At 34.4% G+C, this 25,670-nt stretch overlaps 4 protein-coding genes across 5 annotated transcripts; 3 read left to right on the top strand and 1 right to left on the bottom strand.

Moving 5' to 3' along the window:
• Positions 1 to 6,493: 6,493 nt before the first annotated feature.
• Positions 6,494 to 8,431, top strand: LOC133695087 (uncharacterized). Its single transcript, XM_062116887.1, has 6 exons — positions 6,494 to 6,698; positions 6,787 to 6,951; positions 7,124 to 7,207; positions 7,327 to 7,452; positions 7,553 to 7,651; positions 8,106 to 8,431. The coding sequence occupies exons 1-6, from the start codon at positions 6,599 to 6,601 to the stop codon at positions 8,177 to 8,179; spliced, it is 648 nt and encodes a 215-aa protein (XP_061972871.1). The 5' UTR covers positions 6,494 to 6,598; the 3' UTR covers positions 8,180 to 8,431.
• A 1,844-nt stretch (positions 8,432 to 10,275) lies between these two features.
• LOC133695086 (probable ribose-5-phosphate isomerase 3, chloroplastic) lies at positions 10,276 to 11,475 on the bottom strand. Its single transcript, XM_062116885.1, has one exon. It carries the CDS (start codon positions 11,411 to 11,413, stop codon positions 10,535 to 10,537), a length of 879 nt encoding a protein of 292 aa, XP_061972869.1. The 5' UTR covers positions 11,414 to 11,475; the 3' UTR covers positions 10,276 to 10,534.
• A 2,414-nt stretch (positions 11,476 to 13,889) lies between these two features.
• LOC133695266 (PITH domain-containing protein At3g04780-like) lies at positions 13,890 to 17,436 on the top strand. 2 transcript variants are annotated; one of them, XM_062117176.1, is made up of 8 exons: positions 13,902 to 14,153; positions 14,274 to 14,360; positions 14,807 to 14,930; positions 15,072 to 15,120; positions 15,217 to 15,274; positions 15,397 to 15,443; positions 15,755 to 15,832; positions 17,141 to 17,436. In XM_062117176.1, the coding sequence occupies exons 1-8, from the start codon at positions 14,115 to 14,117 to the stop codon at positions 17,187 to 17,189; spliced, it is 531 nt and encodes a 176-aa protein (XP_061973160.1). In that variant the 5' UTR covers positions 13,902 to 14,114; the 3' UTR covers positions 17,190 to 17,436. The 2 variants fall into 2 exon arrangements, with proteins under 2 accessions (XP_061973161.1, XP_061973160.1); XM_062117177.1 differs by lacking the exon at positions 15,755 to 15,832 and having other exon boundaries at positions 13,890 to 14,153.
• A 2,750-nt stretch (positions 17,437 to 20,186) lies between these two features.
• Positions 20,187 to 23,889, top strand: LOC133695265 (protein ECERIFERUM 26-like). Its single transcript, XM_062117175.1, has 2 exons — positions 20,187 to 20,743; positions 22,711 to 23,889. The coding sequence occupies exons 1-2, from the start codon at positions 20,321 to 20,323 to the stop codon at positions 23,638 to 23,640; spliced, it is 1,353 nt and encodes a 450-aa protein (XP_061973159.1). The 5' UTR covers positions 20,187 to 20,320; the 3' UTR covers positions 23,641 to 23,889.
• Positions 23,890 to 25,670: the final 1,781 nt, after the last annotated feature.

Genomic DNA, 25,670 nt, shown 5'->3' with positions numbered 1-25,670 from the left:
TTCCGAGTTCTTTTTCTGTTTATTGGCTAGAATTGAACTATTTGTTGCTGTTTGATAGGGCCTAGGAGTTGTGTAAAATTGAATTGCTTTTGGTGAGCATTGTTGTTTTCTTGTGATTGAGCCTGTTGGTTTCCATCACTTCGCTAGCATATACCTGTTTTAATGGATTTGTTGAACCTATGAAGCTATGTGTAGCTACTCAAGTTCTTGGCCTATGGAATGATTTCTCTGTGTCACGCTGTTGTATCTTTTTTAGATTTATTCTGCTTGATAATCTTACGGACACAATTTGTGATGTAATGAAGTTTTCGTTGCTGCGCCTTAACTATGGATTGCCTGCCTGTTAGGGCATCAGCTTGCTGTACAAGACTAGTTTTCCATGTAAACGAGCTCTTTCAAATATTGTTAGACAACACATAGCTAGGAAATCTCTCTATGGCTGTAAACTTTTTCTGGAGTTCAAGCTTAAAATTGTTGATCATTTCTCTGAACGACAGAATTGCTTGGAGATGTTCATTTTGGCAAAATCTGTCTTCTCAAGATTAAAACCAAGTATGTTTTTAGTGCGTTGTTGCAGGGAATAAGATCAAAGAATATGGATGTTGCTTTAAGTGTTGCTAAGCAAAGAGCAGTTTCATTATGAAATGCACACAGATTTTCTAGTGTAGGATGGTAAGAAGGTGATTAAAGAAAAGTATGAAGGTGGGTGTAACAGATTCACTCAAGAAATGGGATGGTATCAGTTGCATGTTGTTTTGTGGTCTGTACATCTCAATTTTTGGGTTCTTGTCATTTGTGCCCGCATGGTATATTCTGATTTGCCTGGTGCAAGATGGAAGAGCTTTGTTTTCTGAAGTTACTGATGATTCATCATCAACTTTTTTCTTTTTTCTTTTCCAAGGTCGTTGATTGTTCTGGCCGCCCTACGTCTGCAGGTTTTGTTAGGTGGCTCCTGGTCCTGGAGTTTGTAGTTGGTGATGTTTAGATTTCCAGGATATGTGTGGAAAACATGAAAGGTCATGGACATGTGTGTGCTGGCAAATTTCTTGAAAGGACTAGGGCAGCTCTTAGTTGACTTTTTTTTCCTGTGGTCCCTAATGGAAACCATTTCACCTCCATCTCGTCCGCTTTCTCCTCCCCTCATTGCCAGGCTATGTTTATTTCCTGAAATTTCCTTTCTGAAAAATCATTTTTAAAATTTTTATGTATTTATTTCCTATTAAAAAAATCAATCAATAAAAAATATTTTTTGGTTCAAGAAAAATTTGGGTTGGTTTTCAGGAAAGTGTTTTCCTAAAAAATTTAGATGGAAAACACTTTCCGAAAGTTGTAAAAAATTTAGAAATATCATATTATTTGTTGATTATGTCAAATTTGATTCTTAAATTTTTGATTGTTATATATATTTTGTTTTGAATATTTATTTTTTAATTTCATCTTTTAAAATTTAATTTTTATTATTAACTTTGGTCCTTATTTTTATAATTTTTATTTGCTTTTTTCTTATTATTTTTTTTTTGAAATTTTTTATGTATCAAATTTGGTCCTTCTTTTGATTGTTACTTATTTTATTTGAAATAATTTATGAAATGTTAATTATTTTAATTTTAATTTTTTTTTATTTTTTAAATTTGATCTCTATTATTTTGATTATTATTTATTTTTATTTGAGATAATTTATGAAATTATATTTTTTTTCAATTTCATTCTTATTCAACTTTTTAATTTGAAAGATTTGTTTCTTATTATTTTAATAAACTTGAGAAAAATAAAACATTAATAAGTTATTTTTCAGCTTATTTTTTATGACATAACCAAACACTAGAAAATATTTTTCAACTTATTTTTCATTATATTATCAAATATCAGTAACTAATTCACTTTTCTAAAACTTACTTTTTAAAATTTACTTTTGAAAAAAAAAACTTTACAGTAAACAAATAATTACTTAAAATTATTGTATTTTCATATTTTGATTCCATATGACCCACTCTAGTTTATGTGTTTGCCACTGTGGCTTAGAAACGACGCTTTCCTGGGAACAAATGCCAGTTCCAAGTGAACAAGTGTCTTACACTGACGACATGGGTTTGGCTCCCTTTACTGAATTGGCTTCCACCGAGAGAGATCCTACCCGTGGCGATAACTTGGAATGACACCACCACGGATTTTGACTTTTGAGCTGAGGTCTATACCAGTCACCCTGCAATACGAAGATAGTTGTGAACTTTTATGGCCTTCAAACTCTGACAAAAAATCCGAAATATGAGACGGAATGCATCAAAATCAAACAAGTTACTGTATATAAAACAGGAAGGAAATCTCACCAGGCATGTATTGGCAGGTACCTGCTAGTCAACGAGGGATTACTCAATTTTAGAGGAATGCAAAACAGGGAAGTTCTGACTCTAATCTTGTTGCTGAAAGATTTAAAATAGTAAAAACAAGAAAAGAAAAAAAGTTTCTGGAGGAAATATCCCTGGTTCAACCTATATCAAAAATAAGAATGGCATGAACTCTTTATTCACCAACCTTTTGTTTTGAGGGACCTAATTGCAAATTGCATCAACCGATCATATTAGAATTATTATCCGTTTCAAATTGAATCCTAGTTGCTTAAGATTTTGAACTCTAGGCAAGGTTTTTTTTTTTTTTTTTTTAATCCTCCACTGATTCTCACTATAACCAGTGTTTCCAGGAAGTCACGAGGAGGAGCGAAGAAGCAATAGAAAATGCCACAAAGAGGTGGGTGGCTAGCAGCACAGAAGAATCTGCTAGCGACCTCACCATGATTAACTCAATATACTTTCTGATATTCCCTTTCCTGTAGTGTAGGTGGGATTCATCTTGTAACTGGGGTTTTTGTTTAGTTCTTCAGCAGATGTTATTACTCTTCACTCGCCTGATTGTTGATGGATTTGATTTTGCTGCAACTGTTAGTTTGTATTCTTGTATATCTAGAGCATAACTTGTTTGGATTTATTCATAATGGCATCGTCTCGTTCACTTCTTTGAGTTCTATACCTTGTGGGGCTTGCGGTTTTCTGTGTCATGAGCTCCTCCAAGTTCTTAATCATAAAGGAGAATGTATTATTTTATTTTAGAGTGTTTTACTTTTCAGCTTCTGAAAGATTGTGAACGGCTGCTTTCAGCTTCTCCGGGTTGATAGTGACTGGCTTCTGTGATCGACCAATCCTTTCTTCACACTCTGCTAGTAAATTCTGTCATAGTGTCCATTGCTTAACCAACTAAATTGAATTCCTGCATAGTAAAAATGGCATCTCTACAAATGAACTTGTCAAACGGGCCTGTCACATTGTCTACTACTGCAGATTGCGAGATTGATCATCGCAACACTCATAAAACACCACTCCCTGAAATAATATTTTGTGGGTTTTTTTTTTTTCCACACTTGTTTCAGGAATTGTGATTTGTAATTTATTTTAAGTTTCTATGGGTTATATCTCATGAATTATTATTTTTTTCTCTCTTGAATTCAAGCTTTGATATTAGATATGTTGGAAGTGGGTTTTGTAATTTTTTTCTCGATCTCACGAACTAGATTGCGAGTTTAACAGATTAATCCGAGCTGACTCAAGTTATTTTTTTGGGTTGCTTTCTCTAATTGATTTCATTTTCAATTTCATTCTCTAATATTGAGTTGATTGGAAATTCAAATTCATAATTTTTTATTTTTTTTCTAAGAGGTTATCTCAATCTCATGACCCGATTTGCAGGTTTGATATGTTGAACCAAATTGACTCGGTTCATTTTTTTGGGTCATTTTTAATTGGACATATATTTTCAATTTCACCTTCCAACAACTATTTTTTTTTAATTTAGTTTTTTTTTCAATTTAGGTTGTTTGATAATTGGACTTATGTAATTTTTTTTATGGAATTATCCTGATCTCATTAATTTAGTTTTTTTTTTAATTTCAACTTTCAACATTGGATCTGTTGGAAATTAAACTTCATAACTTTTTTAATTTTTTATGAAATTATCTCGATCCCATAATTCAGATTGCGAGTTTAACAAGTTAGCCCGAATTGACTTTAGTTTTTTTTTAGTCCTTCTTAATTGATTTTTTATTTTATTATTCGACGCTGAGTTGGTTAGAAATTGAGTTTTATATTTTATTTTATTTATATGGGGTTATCCTGGTCTTTTTTTTTTAAATTTAATATATATATATATATATATATATATTTCAATTTCATCATTTAATATTGGATTGATTATAAATTAACCTTCATAATTTATTTTAATTTTTTTATAAAGATATCACAATCTCATGATTCGAGTCGCAAACAGATTAACTCGGGTTGGTTAAATATGTCATTATTTTAATATTTGAAAAAAAAATCTTTATCTAACATATCACCTTATCAATATTTTAAAGAAGACATAATCAAATATGCATTATATTTTAAATTCATGGTTGATTTTTTTTTATTAGAAAAAATATCATCAACTCTTGGATATTTTTTTATGTTAAAAAGAATTGATATAACCCGTATCACAATGCAGGCTTTATCTAACATATCACCTTATCAATATTTTAAAGAAGACATAATCAAATATGCATTATATTTTAAATTCATGGTTGATTTTTTTTTATTAGAAAAAATATCATCAACTCTTGAATATTTTTTTATGTTAAAAAGAATTGATATAACCCGTATCACAATGCAGGCAATTATCTAGTTATAACCAAAATGTTAGAGGAAGCCGTCTTGAATCCGAGGCTTGCAGTTATTTGCAGATAATGGTTGCCTCTTTGACTGTAGTCCATGTAAGCCTTTTGTACTCTTTGTATGAGGGAGGACCCAGTCGTTTCCTTTTGATCAAAGAGAACGCATTCATTGGTCATTGGGATTTAGTTTCATGGTCTGCAGGCTCTATGACGGTTCCTTAAAATATGGCAACAGATTGGTTTCTCGTGATAATGTCTAGGGTTTTTTGGTTGGTGGTGGAGCTTTTTCTTTGTTTTATCAAAGAAAATGACAAGATTATCACAGATATCTAGCGTTAATTTGAAGGATTAGTTGAGTTGTTCTGTTCAAATAAACCATAAAAAACGAGTACCTTGCGTCTGCAGTTAATTTGATGCATCTATTAAAATTGGATACTGGGTCATATATGAGATAAAGAAACTTGCGTGTCCATTGTCAAAGACTCGAAAGTCCTTACTCCACAAATCTTCCTAAAATCTGCTATCTAGTAAAATAATATTAGCAATATCTGAATCCGACTGCCATTAATTTTGTGTTTCTTTATTGTTCTTGCTGATTGCATGCAGCGTGGATGATTATGTAAATTCCAGGATGGCTACCTCTTTGTTCCTTGTTAAGAAGTATGATATGTTCTGGTTCTTCTTGCCAGGATCGTTATCATGAAATGAGAAAATCTCGAGCCAAGGATAGTAAAGGTCGCAGAGGTTAGCAGCCAAAACTCCCAAGAATTTACCAAAACTAAAGATTGACAATATGAAAACAGATTGGTTTCTCGTGCTAATCTTGACATTTTCTTTAACCCACTTGATGGCTTCTTGTTTGATGGCAATCATATCCTATAATTTATTTAAATGTCTCCACCTTTGGTCAAATCTTTGACTTTCTAGGGTTTGTTTGGTGGCCATTCTTTCAATGGCAGTCTTCTAGAAGAAGCTCAATTTCTTGGCATTTTGTTCTCAGATATTGGCTTCTGTTACCAGACAGACTAAAGTTCTGTCGGCGGTGGGATCTGTAGGGAAAGGGGTCCAAAACTGTCCTTGTATCACATACAAATTCAGGAAGCACAATCCAAGTAGTAGCACTGTAGGATCCTCATCTGTGACTTGAAAATTAGAGCCCAAACAATTGTCAGAGCTCAGAGCAGAAGACCTTGGTCATGTGGAGTTATGGTCAAGGAAAATTCCTATTGCTCCTAACCAAATGCCAAGTTATTTGAATGGCTAGACTAACAGTAAGATGTTAGAACTTATTACTCATTATTTTGATAAATTATGAAATTGCGATTTTTGCCATTCTTTTACTGCAGTATTAGGGTTCCTGTTAACAAGTTCTTGGTCAATCTCTTCTATTCATCACCAAAAGATGTTGGACTCAGGTTACCACAATTCTTAATGTTTTTATTTTTGGTTTGAAGAAGCTTCAATGGCTTGCAGACTTGGACTGTGCGTTTTCTCTTTCTACAGGCATGGCCAAAAACTCTGCAGACGTGAGACTTGTAATGCACTGAACCTTTGATCACATGACAATCTAGAAGACAATATAATATATTGCTGCATTGTTTGATTTATTCAACTACAATAAATAGACTATATAAAAAAAATAACAAAATTCATAGAGAAGAAAAAATCTGCAGAAATGATCGTGAGCTGCGTACCCAGAAGCTTCTGTCAAGTTAACTGCCTTCTAATAATTAAAGAAGATTTAAGAATACCATCGCGGTCTCTTTTTATTTTAAATCTATTTGTTTGGATCCCAAGAAAACTTCAAAGTCTTTGTAATCTTATAAATACACACGTCATTAAGTACCAAAGCAGCACCTCCTCCATCTTCACTGCAAATCACTTGTTCTCTCAGAATTAGAGATGGCTTTTTCTAAAGCTCTTCCTTTTGTGGCTATGCTTATTGTGGTGCTACCTGTGGTTGCTATGGCAGATATTGATGGCAACATGACTGCTTTCTATGGTACACAACTCTCTCTCTCTTATACACACATAGACACACAAACAAAGATAAAATCATGTATTTATGATTTTTTCTTTGTGAATTACAGGGAGGCTGTGTCAAGAAGTGGATTGTGGAAAGGGAACATGCGTAGTAAACACATCATACCCATTGAGCTACATGTGCCAATGTCAGACTGGATGGAAGCAAACTCAATATGATGATGATGATGTTAATGATAAACATAAGTTCCTCCCTTGCGTGATTCCAAACTGTAATATCCTTTTCTTCTTGCTTGTTCATTTCTAAACTTCATTCTTTTCTGAACTTCATCCAAGAACATAGTACAAGTAACAGAAAAAGAAACATTCCGATAAATTGAGAGCTCAGATTCTGTAATTTTATGCTTACAAGTAAACTTGCCTCACTTTCTTGTTTTTCTGCAGGTACTCTTAACTATGGCAGCTGCCAGCCAGCCCCACCTCCAGCTCCACAAAAAGCAGCTCCCCAAAACAGCTCCTTCTTCGATCGTAATCACCATAACCAAACACCTCTATTCTCATAATCAGATTCTAAAAATAATGCTCTCCCTCGAATATCTTTTTTTTTTTTATTCTTTCTTCGCTAATATTCTGTCCTGATGATCTAGCTTGCTATTGGATGTACTGTGGAGAGGGTACATGCACAAACAACGGAACATACAGACACATGTGTTCATGCAATCCTGGTTTCTCTAATCTTCTCAACATCTCTTACTACCCTTGCTATAGCCAATGTAAGAACATCTACAAGATCTTTTAGCATTGAATACTAAAAGAAAATAGAAACAACAGACTTGCAAAACTGGTCTGAGAGACATGGCTTTGGTTGTTTAGGTACACTTGGATCTGATTGTGCCGAAATTATCAGAGTAGCAAATTCAACATCTGATGGAACTGGAACCGGAAATGGAACAACCCCTGGTGGAAATCCTGGTGAGGTTCCAAACCAAATATTTCCCAGTTTTTCTCTTCACCCCCTTACTCTCTCAAATTCTGGCCATCTTTCAACTTCTTTTTCTTTGACACAAAATGAATATTATAAGAGAAAATAAACAATTTCAACAAGGAGAATAAGGAGTTTCAGTATAGGGGGGATTTCAATATCAAAACATTTTCCCCGATGAAGGGTGTCTTTCAAGAATCATCAAGCTTGATTCTAAGGGCAGGCAGACCCCATGACAGATTAAAAGGGTATCACAGGCACAATCTCTTAAAATATTATGAAAGCTTAAATTAAAAGAAGAGCATGCCATTCTGACGAGCTACACAATTTTCTTTTTACATCAGCTCACGTTAAATCATTCCATGAAAGAATCATATAATTTCTGATAACATAAAAGATCTCATTTCAGATTGTGATGCTTTCTCATTTATTTTTGTTATGCAGCTAGCACCATTTTGCCACTGAAGTTCCAATGGATTATTATATTGGTCATCAATATGCTTATGGCTCTGAAGTAGGATGGAAACTGAAGGAGGAAGATCCAGGCTAGTCAGCATTTTAGTTTCACCAAATGAGACACTTGGTTATACTCACTAATAAATTCCATTTGGTGCATCATTTGTTTACTTATACACCAGATTCTTGTGTAGAAATTCAGTTTGTATGCGAATAAAAGTCAGAACACAGACCTAGATGGAGGATGAGTGTTGTATATAGAACACTGTAGGATCCATATGTTTTGATATAACTGTTTTGATTATTTATTTATACATTATTGAGCTTGTGAAAAAAAATTCTCTATTTTCCTCTTTGACTTCACGGTAATCACAGAGAAACAAAACCACAAGATCCAGGTAGCTTCTGGGACAAATGTTACTTGTGAACTGACCATCTAGTTTGATTATTATAACTCAAATAATTTGACAAGAAAACTAAACACAAGTACAAGTAATGAGCCACGTGGTTTCCTTTTTCCAAGTGTAATTTCTCCCATCAGTTTCCACATAAGCTTCTGGATTAGGTACAAGCAAGTCCTTGTTGTGCAATCAAAAAGTTGTGTTATCAATGGAAAGGATGAAGATAACTTGAGAAAATAACCATGGAGATAATGCTCAGAGTCAAAGCCTAAAGTACATTATTACGGCTAAAGCATTATTTCAACTTCAAGCTGCTTATTTTTAATCCATGGCTGTTCACATTTGATTCGATGGGGGTAAAGAACTGCCTTTTGAAATCAAACAATGTCTCTCAAAACGAAGGATTAGAATATTTCAAAATGTTAACACAATAACAGGCTTGGAAGTAAGTGATCAAACAATCAACTCTAATAATCTTTTCATATTCTCACTCCAAATGTGCTCATTGATTATAACAGAATCAATTTTGCTAAGTTTTCCCCTCACCTGCTCAATACAATAAAATGTGATTCAAATTCAAAGATGCTATAGATTCATAATTGATACCAGGTCTACGGACTACACATGGTTTGGCTTTTGCTAGGAATTTCAACTTTACAAAAGCATGGGTATCTTGCAATAACAGCAGATACCAGTCACTGAAGCATAAGTGGAGCAATAAGCTGTAATGTAGTTGCTCTAATATCTATCACCTGGGAAGAACATGTTGCACTCAATGTGTATCACATTCCATGCAGGAGACTCCAACAAGACATCGATATTCACTTCATCCTGCCCTGTCTTCCTCTGAGTCATATGACTCACATCTTCCATCTTTTTCCTATATCTAAAGATTCTGAATGCAGGAATACAAGGATAGAATCGTATTCAAACTTCTGTAAACCAACATCATGATTGAACTACAGAGACCTCTCAAATGTTATTCATGCCCTCCTGATGAAACTGAAACAATCTCAGTACTGTTCCCTAATCCCTCAGTACAGCTGATATAAGTTGGGGATTATAAATGTACCCACTACGCTTTTTCAGATTTCTCTCCCAAAATCTTTTCACTAGAGAATCTTAAGTCCTCTGTTTCATACTCTTCAGTCTTCAAACCGATTAATAGAAACCAGACCTATGCTGTTGGCCAAATTGATGCACCATCAATCCACTCTAGTTTTTGAGACTAGCATGCAAAATACAAAAATTTACTTGAAATCCAAAATACATCCTGTCCCTGAAAACTACTACTACTAGAGAAACTAAATAAACTTGTTCTATCACCTAAGAAACATGTATATAGCTGACACTCATGCCACTACTCATGCAATTGAAACAAAAATTAACCTAGTGGATTCCTTTTCAGCACGGCAGATTAGCATCATTAACCAAGTAAACAAAAAGATGGAAACAATCTAAGATGTTGCTTGGGCACTTTCCTTTAAGAAACACTAAACTTAACTACAGAGCAACAAGAAAGAGCAACCCGTAGAGACACTAGAGCACTTGTGCTCCAGCTATCATCACCAATGAACTCACGATCGCCAAATTATCAGTAGAACAGTACAGACATTTAGGTTTCAATGAACTTGAATTTCCCATATTCTCACTTTGAAACACAGGAAAACAAAAGAAAAGGGCATTATTGATTGTACATACACAAGAACATCCATCCGCACAAAATTAACCCATTTCGATTATAATTAACAAGGAAGGAAGAAACAGCATGACAAGCCATCGATTTATTCATCCCAATATCAAAACGAGGTGGCATTAAGCATTCCATGAATGATATACCCATGAAACCAATTCATTCATTTTGATCATTTCCCATTTCCATTCCTATACTAATGAGCAAAGCAACAAAATTATCCTACTAAGAGTCCCAAGAGCTCAAATTCACCGCAACAAAAATAATGAACAACACCAATGTCAATGTAACAAAGCATCAAATAACATAAAGATTAGAAATCCTCACTTGCTTTTAACCTCAACTCCTGTCTTCCCCGCAATAATAACCGCGGTCGCCATATCCAAAAACAAACCATGTTCGACGACACCTTCAAGCCCCGAAATCTCCTTCCCCGCGGCATACCCATCTTTAATGGGATTCTCAAAGTACAAATCAACAATATAGTTAAAATTATCGGTCACATAAGGCTTCCCATCTTCACCAGCTCTCAATTTAGCCTCAACCCCTTCATCTTTAAACATTTCTTGTAACCTCACCAAGTTATATTTCCAACAAAATTGCACTACTTCAACTGGCATTGCCAGCTTACTTCCACCAAGACCATCAACAAGCTTAGTCTCATCAGCGACAACAACAAACTCATCCGATGCAGCTTCAACCATTTTCTCTCTCAAAAGGGCTCCACCCCGACCCTTTACTAAATTAAGAAGTGGGTCTACCTCATCAGCTCCATCAATGGCAAGATCAATGTGGGGATGGTCATCCAGGACCGAAAGGGGAATGTTAAGAGAACGAGCTTGTTCTTCTGTGCGTTTAGAAGTTGGGACTCCAATGATGTCTTTCAGTTCCCCGGTCTTTAAGAGCTCGCCGAGTTTGGCTACCACGAAGGCGGCGGTGGAGCCGGTACCAAGGCCGAGGACCATGCCGGATTTGACATACTCTACAGCTTTGTCGGCAGCAAGTTTTTTAAGGTCGTCTTGGGTGAGGACTGGAGCGGATTGGGCTTTGATAGAGGAGATTTTGGTGCGGGTGCGGAGGTTAAGGGACGGGGTGCGTAGGGTGAGGCGGGATGAGGAAGGGGTGGTGTGGTGGAGGGAGGAAAGAGAGGAGGAGGAGGAGGAGGAGGAGGAAGGAGAGGGGAGCAAGGATAACGAAGCCATGGTGGGTGTTTTTTTTTCTTTTTCTTTTTGGTATGGGGATGCTCCGGTAATCTAGTTATAGTTGAAGTGGTGTGATTGTTATAAGTTTGTTTGGACTCATGGGAACAGAGGCAAGAAGACAAAAGACTTGTGGTTTGTAGGTAAATGAATACTATAGTGGAGGGTAATCTTGTCAGTGTATGGTAAGTGAATTCATTATGGATTGTCCTCTTCTATACTATAGTGGCTATTTGATTGATTTTATTATGGATTGCGAGTAATTTCAGTGTAAACTATACTATTTGTTTATTATAGCGTGCGCTACTGAATGCTATAAGTAAATTTAATATGAATTGTATTGTTCTGTATTGTATTGTATTGTAGCAGTCATGTATGTGGTTTTACTGTGAATTCTGAGTGATTTTACCATCAACTGCACTGTTTGGTGATGAGGCTGCAGCCAGCAAGCCTCACGTGTCAGGCTGGAGGCGCACCCGCCAGGACTGCAGTCACCTGATGCTTGGCTACCAGGCCTGGGTGCTGGGCAGGCCATGCCCGTTGGCCACGCTTCAGGCTGCAGCCACCTGACGCTTTGTCTACCCGACCTTGGGTGCTTGAGCTGCCTGTCTATGTGCGGGGCAAACCAAGCGCACACGTGATGCTTGGGCTGATGCTTGTGTGAGAAATATTATTATTAATATTAAAAACATATTATTATTTATATTATAAATTTTTATGATATTTTTTATAAAAATTAAAAATGAGCCCATGGCGCAGTATTATTCAAAATATTCAACAATTCTAAGTTTTAATATAAACATTATTATAGTTTGTGTTGGAAATATTATTATTTTTCTTCTATAAAAGTATTCATCTAAAAAAATATTATTATTTGTGTTCTAAATATTATTATTATTTTTATAATTCAAAGTATTCAAATCAAAAATTATTATTTATGTTCTCAATATTTTTTTTTATAATTCAACGTATTCATATCAAAGATATTATTGTTTTTGTTATAATATTATTATTTTTATAATAATTCAATGTTTTAATATAAAAAAATATTATTACTTGTGTTATAAATAGTTTTAGAATTAAAAATAGTATTATTTGTGTTATGAATATTATTATTTTTACTATAACCAAAAGTATTAATATTAAAAATATTATCTTTTGTGTTATAAATATTATTATTTTTATAATAATTAATATTATTAATAAAATAATTACTAAATTAGAAAACAATTATTCTTAATATTGAAAATTAAAAATTACTACTGTAATACTATTATTATTATCATCATCATCATCAATAAATTTTAAAAAACCGTTATTACCATCGAAGAAAAACCACGTGGAAAGTGGAAACACATGACGCTTGGGCTGCTGCCTATATGCCAGCAGACCAATCATACAGGTGGTGCTTAGGTTGTTTGTTGTGTGCTGGGCAAGCCTCAGTACACATGTGACGTTTGAGTTGCGCTAAGACCCAACTATCCTTGGATCTTGTAGATACAGGACCCAAAATAGCCTTGGGTCATTGGCTATACAAGACCTAAACTAGTCATGGATCCTACCAGCTTCATAACCCAAATTTTTTATAAAAATAAAAAGTGAGTCCGTAACGTAGCATGAATTACCTAATTAGTTCATTATTTAAAGCTCAACTCAAATATTTTTAACTCGAATTAATTTTAATATTAATTTTAATTAAATCAAAATAATTCGATAAATTATTTACAGACTGACTTAATCAAATCAAAACTAAATTTTTTTAAATAATTAAAATTATATTATTTTGAGTAAAAATAATAAATCCAAGTTGATTTTATGACTTGATAAGTTAATCTAATGATCTAAATCTTCAAATCTGGAGTCGAGTCTAGCAGTTATCTCGAATAATTCTAGCAGTTGTGTAAGATTTGGGCGGCCATTGCCTTATTGCAAGCTGATGCACCTAAGGAAGTTTTGTCCAAATGCTCTTCGAGGGATTCTTCATAGCCTCTTTTAGATTTGAACTCGACATAACAATATGAGTAACAATCCCATTTGCCACAATCTAATTGACAAGTGGTGCGTACTGCAAATGAACAACTGCAGATACAGTATTAGGAAGTACCCCTCGTGGAACCTCAATACTTGTGAGCTTATGAACTAAGATGAGGATTGATGCAGTTGTTTCATGCGGATTTTCATAATCTTGCTGTGCAGAAATGGGATACCTGATTCAAGCTCATGAACTTATGCTTTTTTTTTACAGACTAAACTTAATAAAAAGGATTTTGCTTTTTTCAGGAACAAGAACTTGTGAGATAATATGATCAAGTGAATATTTTTGTTGTTTGCCATGAAATGATAAAAACTTTAACAGCAGTGTTTTTGTTTTTTCGGTTTGCCTGGGAAGGGCCCATGTTACAGGTTTGGACCTTCAATTTTCTCTGTTTTGTGAGACAACAAAACACAAAGTTTGGATCTTCAAGACGTCCCTGGAAGAGTGAGAGTTTAAGAGCCCAAACCGACCCAAAACACGAACACACATCAAACAGTGTCGTTTTATTAGTCAAATTCTGTCTACCCTGGAATACCTCATTCTTAGTGACAAATATAAATCACTGTCCCAAACAAAAATAAATAAATATTCTTTGTGTTTACTCTGCAAGCAATCTTTCCTTTTTGTCTGCCAAATACAGAAGCAGTACCTAGAGAAAAGGAAAAAAAAATGTCTGCAGAATCAGCCACTGCAATTCCAAGGGGCCAAGTGAGTATTTTTTTTTGGTTTTCAAGAGAATTCATGTGATTTATTGGAATCTGGGAACTGGGTTTGTTGAGATTTGTTGACATGGGTATTAAAGTTTGAATCTTTTTGTGAATGAATCAGGTTGATTTGTTGGATTTTATTGATTTTTCTGGAGTTGAATGTCTTAACCAAAGCACAAGCCACTCTCTTTCCAATGCTATCAAGCAGGTAATAGTTGTTTCTCCTTTTAAGCAGAATTTGAATCCGAATTCTTGTTGTTATCACTGATTTTTTATGATTTTATTAAGTATTATGCCATGGTAGAGCTTACCTTTTATGTCTTTAGATTCTTGGTTTTGCATGCAAGGAATTATGGATTATGTAGTTAGCCATAGTCCTTTTCATGCATGCTGATTTAATTGAAGTAATGTAAAGAGAATGGATTTGGATGTCGAAATCTTTTCCTTGGAAACCCATATAGTAGTTTTATTAAGTTCCGTTGAGCACTAGTTTTTGACATTTTAAGTATTCTGGGTTTCCATGCAATTAAAGTTTTGAGTTTTAAAATTAATGTTGTCGCTGTGTTTGTTTTCTTCTAAGCTTTTTTTATTGGTTTTTTTTTTTACAGAAAACTGGCCCTTTTTCTTTTCTTTACGTACTTTTTTGTATTTTAGGGTTATAGAGAAGATGATGGTTTGAATCTAGAAAGTGATGCGGATGAGCAGTTGCTGATTCATATACCTTTCAATCAAGTTATTAAACTGCATTCTATTGCCATCAAAGGACCTGAAGAAGATGGTATTTATTGTTTTAAATTTTTCTTCTGAAGTTGAATTTCCATAAGATTTCACCTGCCAGTCATGTTTTGCATCATGCATTAAAACAATCCTGTGAAAAAGAATTGATGTGCTAATCTATCATTTCAATTTGTTTCTCCAGGTCCAAAGACGGTAAAACTTTTTTCAAACAAGGAGCATATGGGATTTAGGTACTGTTAGTAATGGTGTATTTTAAATGGTTCCAGTTTTGAAAGAAAGTGCAGTATTTCTTATCTTAAAATCATCGCATGGTTTGATTATGGCAGCAATGTCAACGACTACCCTCCAAGTGACACTGTAGTTTTATCCCCGGATACTCTCAAGGTTGATATTATTTTCTCCTGCTGCTACTATTATGTTGATGTTCTTGATAAGGAAGTAAGTACTGAAAAATATGTTGATATAATCTCTTACTTTACCATTATGTTTCATTTACCCTTTTGTAGGGAAAACCTGTGGTGTTGAAATATGTCAAGTTTCAGAATGTTAGTAGGTATGCTTAAAGTTTTTGCATTTATGCACTTCCTTTCTTGTCATGCTCTGTTGCAGCAGTAAGAGGCAGTTTAGTAGTGTGGTACTGATTGCTTTTCAAAATGTTTTTTGCTTGGAAATGCATCAAAATAATATTTTTTTTATTTTTTAAAATTTATTTTTGACATTAGCACATCAAAACGATCTAAAAACATAAAAAAATAAATAAATTGAAGTAAAGAAAAAAAATAAAAAAATTTCAATTTTTTTCAAAAAAGCTTTTGAAAAGCAAAAACAAATGGGCTCTAAATCTTACTTTAAAATTTTGATCAGCTTGACAATATTTATCGAGGATAATCAATTAGATTCGGAGATCACAAAAGTTCAAAAGATTGCTTTGTTCGGAACAACGTAAGTTTCTATCTCTACTTTTATGAAATACCTGTGGCATTAACTTACTTGAGCTCTTATCTAGTGAACTAGTCATTAACATATTCTTTGTCTTATGGCTTGGACACATTGGAAGCATTGTTTTCATATTGAGTGCTGACTGCTTAGCTTACAACTCTATTTGATCTTACATTTTGTAAAAACTGTAACATTGAGATAATCATGTGGCTAGAAGAACTGCCAAAATGGTGAAATTTGAAATTTAGATGGTATTCTCAAATAACTCTGCTTATATTCATGCATTTTCTATGCAATTGATAGGCTGTGGATTCATATTTTCTAGATGCAGTGAAGTTTTGCATTACTCCTAATGCACTTCAAACTCTTAGAGATCAGAGGATCATGTCATTTACTCCTGCTTGGAATTTTCGGTTCTGTAGATTAACATAATGTTTGTATGAATGATTTTCTATCAACCAAGAGTTATTTAGAGTTTAGATTATCATTACCATCTTAGTTGTTTCTTATTAATTTGGAGCTACTTCTGAGTCTGTTGTTGTAGCATTGGCAAGAATGAGTTACATTATTTTATTCTCTTGATTTGTCTGATAAGATTAGTATTTAGCTTCTGGAAGGTGTATTGAGCTGTCTAAATATGATCTGTTGCATGTGCACTGGACAATTCCTTTCGCTTTCATGGTTTGATTCCCATCTATTTAGGTCTTGATTGTTAGTGAACAAGTTTATGAACGAAGAGCGTGTCTTTTTTCGCCAAGTATTTCTTATGAAATTCCACATGCTTTGGAATGAATGATGTGCTTAGCAATGAAGGAAACACTTCGGTTGTGTTTACTTGTGGAGAATTTCCAGTTCTTTAGAAACATTTTCTAGGAAGCAGAAAACTTCAGAAAAACATATTTGATCACTGTATTTTATTGTAACACATGTTAATTTTCTTTTTTAATTTCTACAAAGCTGGAATAACAAAACAGTTGTTTTCCAAATTATCTACTTAGAAATCAAGGGCCCTTGTTTGGTTTGGTTGTTATTTAATCTCTTTATCAAATTTTAAAAGACAAGTCAAACAACGTCCTTGTTTTTTATGGTTGAAAAGTATTTGTTAGTAAACACAGTTTGTTGGAGAGACAAATTTAGAATAAAGTTGAAAAGTGAATATGAAAATTAAAAACTATCTTCCTAAAGAATACACAACCTTTAAAATTTCATTTTTGTCAGCATCTATTCATCTAACCTTTGATGTCCTTGTTATAAATGTTACATGCTCCGGTGCCCCGCGTGAATTTGGTGAGCTTTTTTGTGTTGTTGCAGGGTGGAAACAACAGACATGAAGAGTCTGAAGAAGATTGAGGATCACTAATACCAAACTTGAGGAAAAAGGAATGAAGATGCTTTGAAAGCATTGCTAAAATCTTGTATGTTTTTTCTATTTTCCCATTATTTATCCAGTATAAAACGCTTCGGGTCTTGAAAGTTAGTTTTATGATCTCCTGGAAATCTAACGAGTTTTAAAATCTGCTGATATGCATTGAATGTTATGCTCTGCGTGAAGCCCATGTTGAATCAATGTTGTGATACCTGGCTTCTTAAGCTGTTTCTTTCTCTCATTTTCCTGGTTTATCATAGAATCCCATTCCATTCCAGATTAGCTTATCATTTTTGAAAGTGAATGAATTCAGTTATAGATCTCATTGAATTGAACATAAACTCGATATCAGTTTGCACCCACTGTCAGCTTGGTACAACAGGTCATTTTAGCTGTGAATATGTTTGTTGGTCGGAAAACCATAATGATTGATTCTACTCGTTAATAATCTTGTCGCGACCATTTTGAGTAGAACGTTGTTGTTAACTTGTAATCACATCCCTGTATGTTGGTAGGCTAATGGTTCCTTGTGCCAGGCAAGCGTTGCCTAGTTGCTTGGTACATTAGTATCAAGGATCCATGGGAACTTCCATTGGTTCAATGCAACTGAGCAAACATGAGAGTTACTAGCAAGTAATATTTAAGTTGCTTGGAGCTTGAACGGACAAGAAGCAGCCCTTTTCAGACAATTTCCCCTCCATTGGTTTCAATCTCTCCTCCTTCTGGAGTTGAAGAAAAATGCAAATTTCACATTTTTTTCATTGATAATAAATCATTAAAGCAAATAAAGTATAAATTTGCAATGAACATGTACAAGAAATAAGATGCGAGAACTACAAAGTAAGTGTAGAGAGAAACCTCACACTTGGCACCAGATGGTTATCAATAGAGAATTGAATCCATAGCTATCCACAGGGTCGCGTTCTGAGGGCATCATTGGCTGACATTAAGCATGCGCCACTAGTTTGTCATTCTGCTGAACTGCACAGATAATATTTGGGTTAATTTTAAAATTATTAGTTTGAAATAGATAATTGAGCCGTTAAATTTTGCTTGAACATAAAAATAAAAATATTTAAATATTATTAATATATTATTAATATTTTTTTTAGTAAAAAAATAAATTAAACTATGTGAAAATTGATCTAATTGACTTCATGAGTCTAAAAATAACTTGATTGATTTAAGTCAAGCTGGATTAACATGTTAAATCTATGACCCGAGTTATGAGACTATAATAATCCTATATAAAGCTAATAAAACATGTTATAAAGCCTAATTTTCAATTAACCAATGTTAAAGGATAAAATTGAAAAAAAATAATTAAAAAAAGCCAAAAAATGACTCGAGTTAACTTTTTAAACCATTGACCCGGGTCATAAGACCGAGATAATCTCATAAAAAGTAAATCAAAACAAATTATAAAGTTTATTTCTCAATCAATTCAATGTTGAAGGATAAATTTTAAAAAATCAATTAAAAAGAGGACATAAAAAACAATTCGAGTCAATTCATTAAACCTATAACTCGGGTCATGAGATCAATATAACCTCATAAAAAATAAAAAAATAATATAATTTAACTTGTGTTAACATGTTAAATTTGTGACTCTAGTCATGAGACTGAGATAACTCTATATAAAGCAAATCAAAACAAATTAAGAAGTTCAATTCTCAATCGACCTGTTAGATCTAATGTTGAATGATAAAATTAATTAAAAAATAACACAAAAAATAAGTCAAGTTAACCTGGGTTATCTTGTGAAGCACTATTCTCGGGTTATGAGATCATGATAACCTAATAAAAAGCAAACTAAAATAAATCACAATGTATAATTCCTAATCAAAATCAATATTAAATGATGAAATTGAAAAAAAAATTCAATTAAAAAGTTAAAAAAAAAAAGCTAAGTCAATTGGATTAACCCGTCAAACCCATAACCTAGGCCTTAAGACAGAGACAACCCAATAAAAATCAAATCCAATGTTGAAGGACCTGTGATCCGGGTCATAAGATTGAGATAGATAACCCAATAAAAATTAAATGTAATGTTGAATGACCTGTGATCTGAGTTAAGAGACTGAGATAAGGATCATAAGATTGAGATAAATAACTCAATAAAAATCAAATGCAATGTTGAATGACCTGTTATCCAGGTTAAGAACTGAGATAACCTTTTAGAAAAAAAAAAAAAAAACTTGATTTTTAACTGGGTTAAAATGCCGAAATTCGCAACCCTAATAATAAGACCAAGATATCTCTATATAAAGAAAATCAAAACAGATTATGAAACTGAATTTTTAATCAATTCAATGTTGAATGATGAAATAAAAAAATAATTAAAAAGAGAATATAAAAAATAACTTGAGTCAATTCGGGTTAACTCGTTAAACACTATTCTTGGATCACGAGGCTGAAATAATCTAATATAAAACATACAAAATAAATATAAAGCTTAGTTCTTGATCATCACCATATTAAAGAATATAATTAAAAAAATTAAGTTAATTAGATTAATCCGTCAAACCCTCAATTTTTATCATAAAAATAAAATAACTTAATAAAAATAAATATAATACTAAGAAAAGGAAAGAAATTAAAAAAAAACTAACAAAATACTATTTCAAAAATAAAAGAAAGATGTAGCAAAAACTCTTTCTTCTCTTGTAATTTTTTTTTTTGCTAATGATTGGTCGTCTTATGCTAGAAGTTGTTAGAATCACCGAAGAAAGATGCAGCTCAAAGCCTTTTGGTCGTCGTCCTCTTTAAGTTGATTGTTGATGGCTTGTTGAGGTCGTCGTCTCATGACCTCTGTACTTTGTGCTTCACATCTAATTTCTCACCTAAGTTATGTGCTGCCATATGAAGTTATGAACTATTATTATAATTGAATTCCCACTACTTGCCACCGCCTCTTAAATGATACCCAACAGAGAACAGTTCCCTCCTCTTAAATTCTGACAACCCAACATAGCTGCGCTTCCAACCACCTCTCCTAACACTTTTTCTCATACACATGTCTATATCTATACAGAGAGAGAGAGAGAGAGAGAGAGCGCGCTTCAAATTTGCTACCTTCTTCTTCTTCTTCAGGAAAATCACACACATACAGCTTGGAGTGAAAAATGGCGAACATAAACAGTAGGGTTAGTGTCCATTCAATGTTAACAGCAGTCTCCAGCAAGCCAGTCGGGCCGGGTCAGACCCATCCATTATCAGCGCTTGACCATGCAATGGCTCTCCACACATTACACTTAGTTTTTTACTACAAGAAAAACCCATTTGGGATTTTTGACGTGGACCCTTTAAGGGTGTCTTTGTCGGAGGTTCTTTCTTTGTATCCACAAGTTGCGGGTCGGTTGACCCGAGGGGAGTCGGGTAATTGGGAAGTGAAGTGTAATGATGCTGGTGTTAGAATTTTGAGGGCAAATGTTGGAGTCACAATTGATGAATGGTTGAGATCAGCTGATGTCTCGGAGGAGAAAGATCTCACGGTTTGGGAGGAAATGCCTGAAGATCCTAGTACATGGTCACCCTTTCGTATCCAGGTATTTATATTCTTTGAGTGTTGATATGTTCTTGGATTCTTCATGTTCTTTACTTCTTCTTTATAAAAAAATACTATGATTTTCTTGCTGCCTGAAGTTCTCACTTTGGTTGCCCCATCTCCATGCTATATATGCTTCATTTAATCTAAATCTATATTCTAAATAGAAATTCATGAATATTGTTTCTTTCTTTTTTTAAAAGAAAATAACTTCTTTCTTTCTTTCTTTGTGTTTTTTCTTTGGTTATGATGAAGGATTAGCATCCGAAAAGGAAGAATATTCATGTTTACTTGCATTATTCAACATGTTGCAATTAATTTTGAAGTCTAATTATTCTTTTAGTTTTTTCATGATTTATTTTCTAAATTTATAATTATTAAAGATGCATTTATCCTTTTAATTCTCTTGAATTATTTTAAATAGTATAAATATATATGTTGAGTATGAGACTTTCTCTTTTTAAAAAATAATATTATATAAATGAAATTGTTTTTTACCATGCTTCCCTTCTCCGTAAAATAGAGTGGATAAACAAGAGATATCTAAAGAGAAAATGGAGCAAAATAGAGTGGATGGATGAGTGATATTGGAAAAAAAAATAGAGGGGCGAGGTGATATAACCTAACAAGTGAACTGAAACCTTGCATCGAGAAAAATAGCGGAAGTCTAAAAAACAGGCTCAGTGCAAGCTGGCAATTTCTTGTACAAGAGATGAGATGTGATACTAGAGATACCACACATGAATAAGAAAAGAGAGCTTTTCCTATAGAAGAAGATGGAAAATGGCCAAGGAGCCATGATAAGAAGAAGATATCATCCTGGTAAAGAGTGAGATAAAATAGAATAACCACTTAAAAAGCGAAATCTTGAAAAAGAGATGATTGGCTAGAGAAATATGACAGTAGTCACAAGAGGAGAAAACTGGCTTAGATGAGCCATGTTTAAGCAAATACAATTGCTAACTAAAGAAAGATTGAAGATATGACAATCAGATGTCATTACGTACCCATGATGAAAGGAGAGGCTAAGACAGATGCATGAGAGATCTTTTCAAAAGGAAGATGTAAGTTCCATAAAATTATGACAACAATGTGACGGTAAAAAAAAGTAATGAAAGTGATATTTGAATTTTTCATCATAAACAAGAAATGAGAAAGGTGCAACAACACTATTCTCCATCAAAATCCAAATTTCAAGAGTTCTTAGACTTTTAAAATTAAGAGGGGGTGTCGGAATTAATTTTGAAGTCAAAGTGTTCTTTTAGTTCTTCTAGGTGCATATAACTATTAAAGATGTGTTTATTCTTTTAAATCTTGATTTATTCTAGACTAGTATAAATATATGTGTTCTAGTATTGCATTCTAAGTCCAAGTCTACATGAACTTCCTCTCGTTTAAGAGTAAATAATATAAGAGTTCCTTCCTACCTTGTCCCTCACTTATTTCTAACACAAAATTGATGTGGGTAGAAAAGTATTCAATGCCAAATGGGCAAATAGATTTTGACAGAAGAGAAACAAGCTCATCGCATGGTTCTTGTGGTCATTGCTCGAAGCATATGGTACAGACAGGAAAGTTTCATTGATTTCTATTTCAAGTGTGTGGCTGGTAGTCTTTCAGGTTAGGTAGGGGCCCTTCATTCCATTAATGATAGTTTGTCCACTCAATGAAAATTAACTCTCAGACTGAAACATATCTCTCATACAGCTTGGTGGTTGGACAGCCTACCTTCTTGTCTTTGGTACTGAACCTGGAGCCAGCTAGTTGGAATTTATCACATTTTCATGTTTGGCTTTCTAACTTCGATAACCGAAGTTTACCTTTTCTTTTTTAAGGGGAGAATGTTTAGCTTCTTGAAAAATTATGTTCTTAAACTCTAATTCAGGATTGAAAATCAGGATCTCATTGTTAGTTTTCTAAGGCACTTGTGTTTGTTGACACCACAACGTTTGACTTTTGGTTATCCAGGTAAATGAATTTGAAGGAGGAGGTGTAGCCTTTGGACTAAGTTGTACACACATGAATGCAGACCCAACTTCAGTAACTCTGTTCTTCAAATCATGGATTGAGAGTCACCGCCAGGAGCCGATTGAGCACCCACCCCTGTTCAACTCAACCCCGCTCCATCACCAACAAGTTCCTGATACTAGCGGTAAATCAACCAATTACTATGCAAATAAGGCCAATGCACGAGCTCCCTCGGTGAAAATGGTCACAGCTACGTTCAGGTTCTCTAATTCAGCGATCAATAAATGCCTTAATGAAGTGCATGATCAATGTCCTCAAGCCACCCCATTTGATTTGCTAGCTGCACTCTTCTGGACACGTCTTGTGCTTCTAAAGGCTCCAAAACATGACAACAAATGTTCCCTCTCAGTTTGTTTAGACTTTAGAAGGCTCGTGCAGCCACCGATCCCTCTTGGTTACTTTGGAAATGCATTGCATTTCTCAATGCTAACACTAAATGAGGAAGAAATGGACTACGGTAAGTTAGGACATGTGGTTGAGTTGGTGCATCGCCATGTGTCAGGTGTCGAGACAGAGGAGGTTTGGTATGCTGTAGATTGGCTTGAATCACAGAAGGAAGAGGGAGGGAAGCATGCACCACCTTTTAGAATGTATGGTCCTGAGCTAACTTGTGTTAGCATGGAGCACATGATCATAGGGAATAAATCTCTGATGTCGTCGGCGAGTTTTAAGAGTGATGAAAAGCCGGTTCATGTGGCATGTCATTTTGGCAATGTGGTGGGTGAAGGTCTGATTGTGGTGCTGCCTTCAGTAGAAGAAGACCTTGCAAGGACAGTGATTGTGACCTTGCCTGAGGAGGAGATGCCTCAATTATGCGAGGATCAAGCTATCCAGCGTCTACAACCAACAATGCTGATCAGTGGTAGATAGTAAGCTTATGTAGAGCAAGGATAGCATAGCCTGAGTCTTTTGCTTTCCATGCATCATCTTTATGCTAAGCCCTTAACGGGATGCAGATGCCAAACCCTACCAGGGGGTGGGTGGAACAAGAGCTGTTGCTAACAATTCAACTTGTAAGCTATATTTCACCAAAAAAAAAAAACTTGTAAGCTATAAGCCTTGTGTATTATCTGTGGTCTGTATTCTGTATGACAAGATTAAGCAACGTCATTTGCATTATTGATTTCTCTCTAACGCCCTCAACGAAAAAATAAATAAATAAAAGACAAAAGGTGTGGTACTGTGGTAGCTAGTAGCTATAGATTTTCAATGAAGTTTGAAACCAGACAGCAACCTCCTAGTCAACACTCGACCAGACGCAAACATCAAACAAACAGTGTTTAACAGTAACCATACAAGTCCGCAAGTCAATGCAGTGATCATACAGGAGTTATTGTTCAATTATCCATAGATGTTTTGCATCCCAGTACAGTGGAAATGTTTTATGTTGAAACCTTGCTATCTTTTGGAGGCGTGTTGGCAAACTTCATGACAAAAGACACAAGCTAACATAGGTTGAATCACCCGCTACCTCTTCAATAGGTTCACATTAGAAATTCCTGTTAGTTCCTCTTCTGAAGGTTTCACATTCAAGGAGCCAATGTTCTCATCTAGGTTTTTGATCCGAGTGGTCCCTGGAAAAGCCAACGCTGAGGAATATCAAAATAATACAACAATGTCTTAACTGCGGTATATAGGAATTTCTGCTGTAAACGAAAACAATGCAGAACAGGCTGATGAACTGCCAACTGCAGAGACTTCTTCGAGGGATTGTTCTGCATTCAATGCCGTTTGGCTACAGTTTGATTAGCATATTTCTTAAAGCCAAGCTATCATGCCACCATGATATTTCCGTTGGCCAACCAAACTGCCAATAGTTTCTCAGGCTCGGTGTTTGCAAACCAAAGTACAGAGTTCCTCTTCAACCTGACTTCACAATGGGAGCTGTTATGACAGTAAAAAACCTTCGCTTTTTTGAGTTGTTTAAAATTCTTTGAAAGGATTTCTCAAAATTATATTGGAATCAACGCTATTTATTCAAACAACCAGAAGGATTTCCCAAACTATAAAGGCATAATTAACAATTTATTTTTGAAACAAACAGATTTATCGGAAGAAAGACTGTTTTCAGTATATTTGGACCACAATTCAGGATACTTTCGACCAACTTGTTCAAATCTTATCCAATTAAACTGAATGATTTGGTAGCTCAATATACATCTGCTGTATCAAAAAGTGATACCCTTATTGAAATCATCCTTCAATACTGAGATTCCATCCTCGTCAGAGATAGGAGAGTTGTAAACTCCAGCTAAGCCCATGCATTCAAAACCCAACTTTGAGACCTGTTTAGCATACCATACACAAATAAACAGGAAGAACACCAAGATGGAGTGTTTAATGCTCTTACATAAAGAAAACAAAAGCTCAGAATCTTGGATTTCGATGAAGTTCATGCTAATTTTGAAGTAGAATGACAATTCCCAGTTCATTTTTAAACAATCTTTTGTTACCTATATGCAGAAGCCATGATTTTCCCTTCAAATCTGCACTTCACATAATCAGTGTGTGATTACTGATTACACAACAAATGCCAGACACTCAATTTGGTGCACATCACAATGGACTTCACTTCAACAAATTGAACGGACACATATACATTGAGCAACTTGCCTCTATAAATCTTATAAATTCAACTCAAACTGTTCGATAATATAAAAAAAATGTTACAAAGTCTTTGAAGATAATTACTTCACAGTCAAAACCCAGTTAATTAGAGCAATGATTTGTGCTGTCTGGACATAAAGTCTGCATCTTTACTGAGAACTCAAACCAAAGAAGCCTCTCCATACATCCCAGAGTTTTCCATGCTACCATCACCATGCACCTCCATAACCATTGGACAAGTCCCATGAATTCAAACACTCTCTAATCACAGAAATGCTATAAAATCCACAAAA

The sequence above is a fragment of the Populus nigra genome, chromosome 5 (genome assembly GCF_951802175.1).
Source record: "Populus nigra chromosome 5, ddPopNigr1.1, whole genome shotgun sequence".
In the NCBI taxonomy this organism is placed as follows: Eukaryota; Viridiplantae; Streptophyta; class Magnoliopsida; order Malpighiales; family Salicaceae; genus Populus; species Populus nigra.
This window is presented reverse-complemented; position numbering and strand designations above follow the sequence as displayed.

Coding starts and splice junctions, on each gene's coding strand:
- LOC133695087 (XM_062116887.1), top strand. CDS start 6,599: ATGGCTTTTTCTAAAGCTCTTCCTTTTGTGGCTATGCTTATTGTGGTG. Junction 6,952..7,123: donor CCCTTGCGTGATTCCAAACT/GTAATATCCTTT, acceptor GTTTTTCTGCAG/GTACTCTTAACTATGGCAGC. Junction 7,208..7,326: donor AAACAGCTCCTTCTTCGATC/GTAATCACCATA, acceptor CTGATGATCTAG/CTTGCTATTGGATGTACTGT.
- LOC133695086 (XM_062116885.1), bottom strand. CDS start 11,413: ATGGCTTCGTTATCCTTGCTCCCCTCTCCTTCCTCCTCCTCCTCCTCC.
- LOC133695266 (XM_062117176.1), top strand. CDS start 14,115: ATGTCTGCAGAATCAGCCACTGCAATTCCAAGGGGCCAA. Junction 14,361..14,806: donor TTTCCAATGCTATCAAGCAG/GTAATAGTTGTT, acceptor TTTGTATTTTAG/GGTTATAGAGAAGATGATGG. Junction 15,121..15,216: donor AAGGAGCATATGGGATTTAG/GTACTGTTAGTA, acceptor TGATTATGGCAG/CAATGTCAACGACTACCCTC.
- LOC133695265 (XM_062117175.1), top strand. CDS start 20,321: ATGGCGAACATAAACAGTAGGGTTAGTGTCCATTCAATGTTAACAGCA. Junction 20,744..22,710: donor GGTCACCCTTTCGTATCCAG/GTATTTATATTC, acceptor TTGGTTATCCAG/GTAAATGAATTTGAAGGAGG.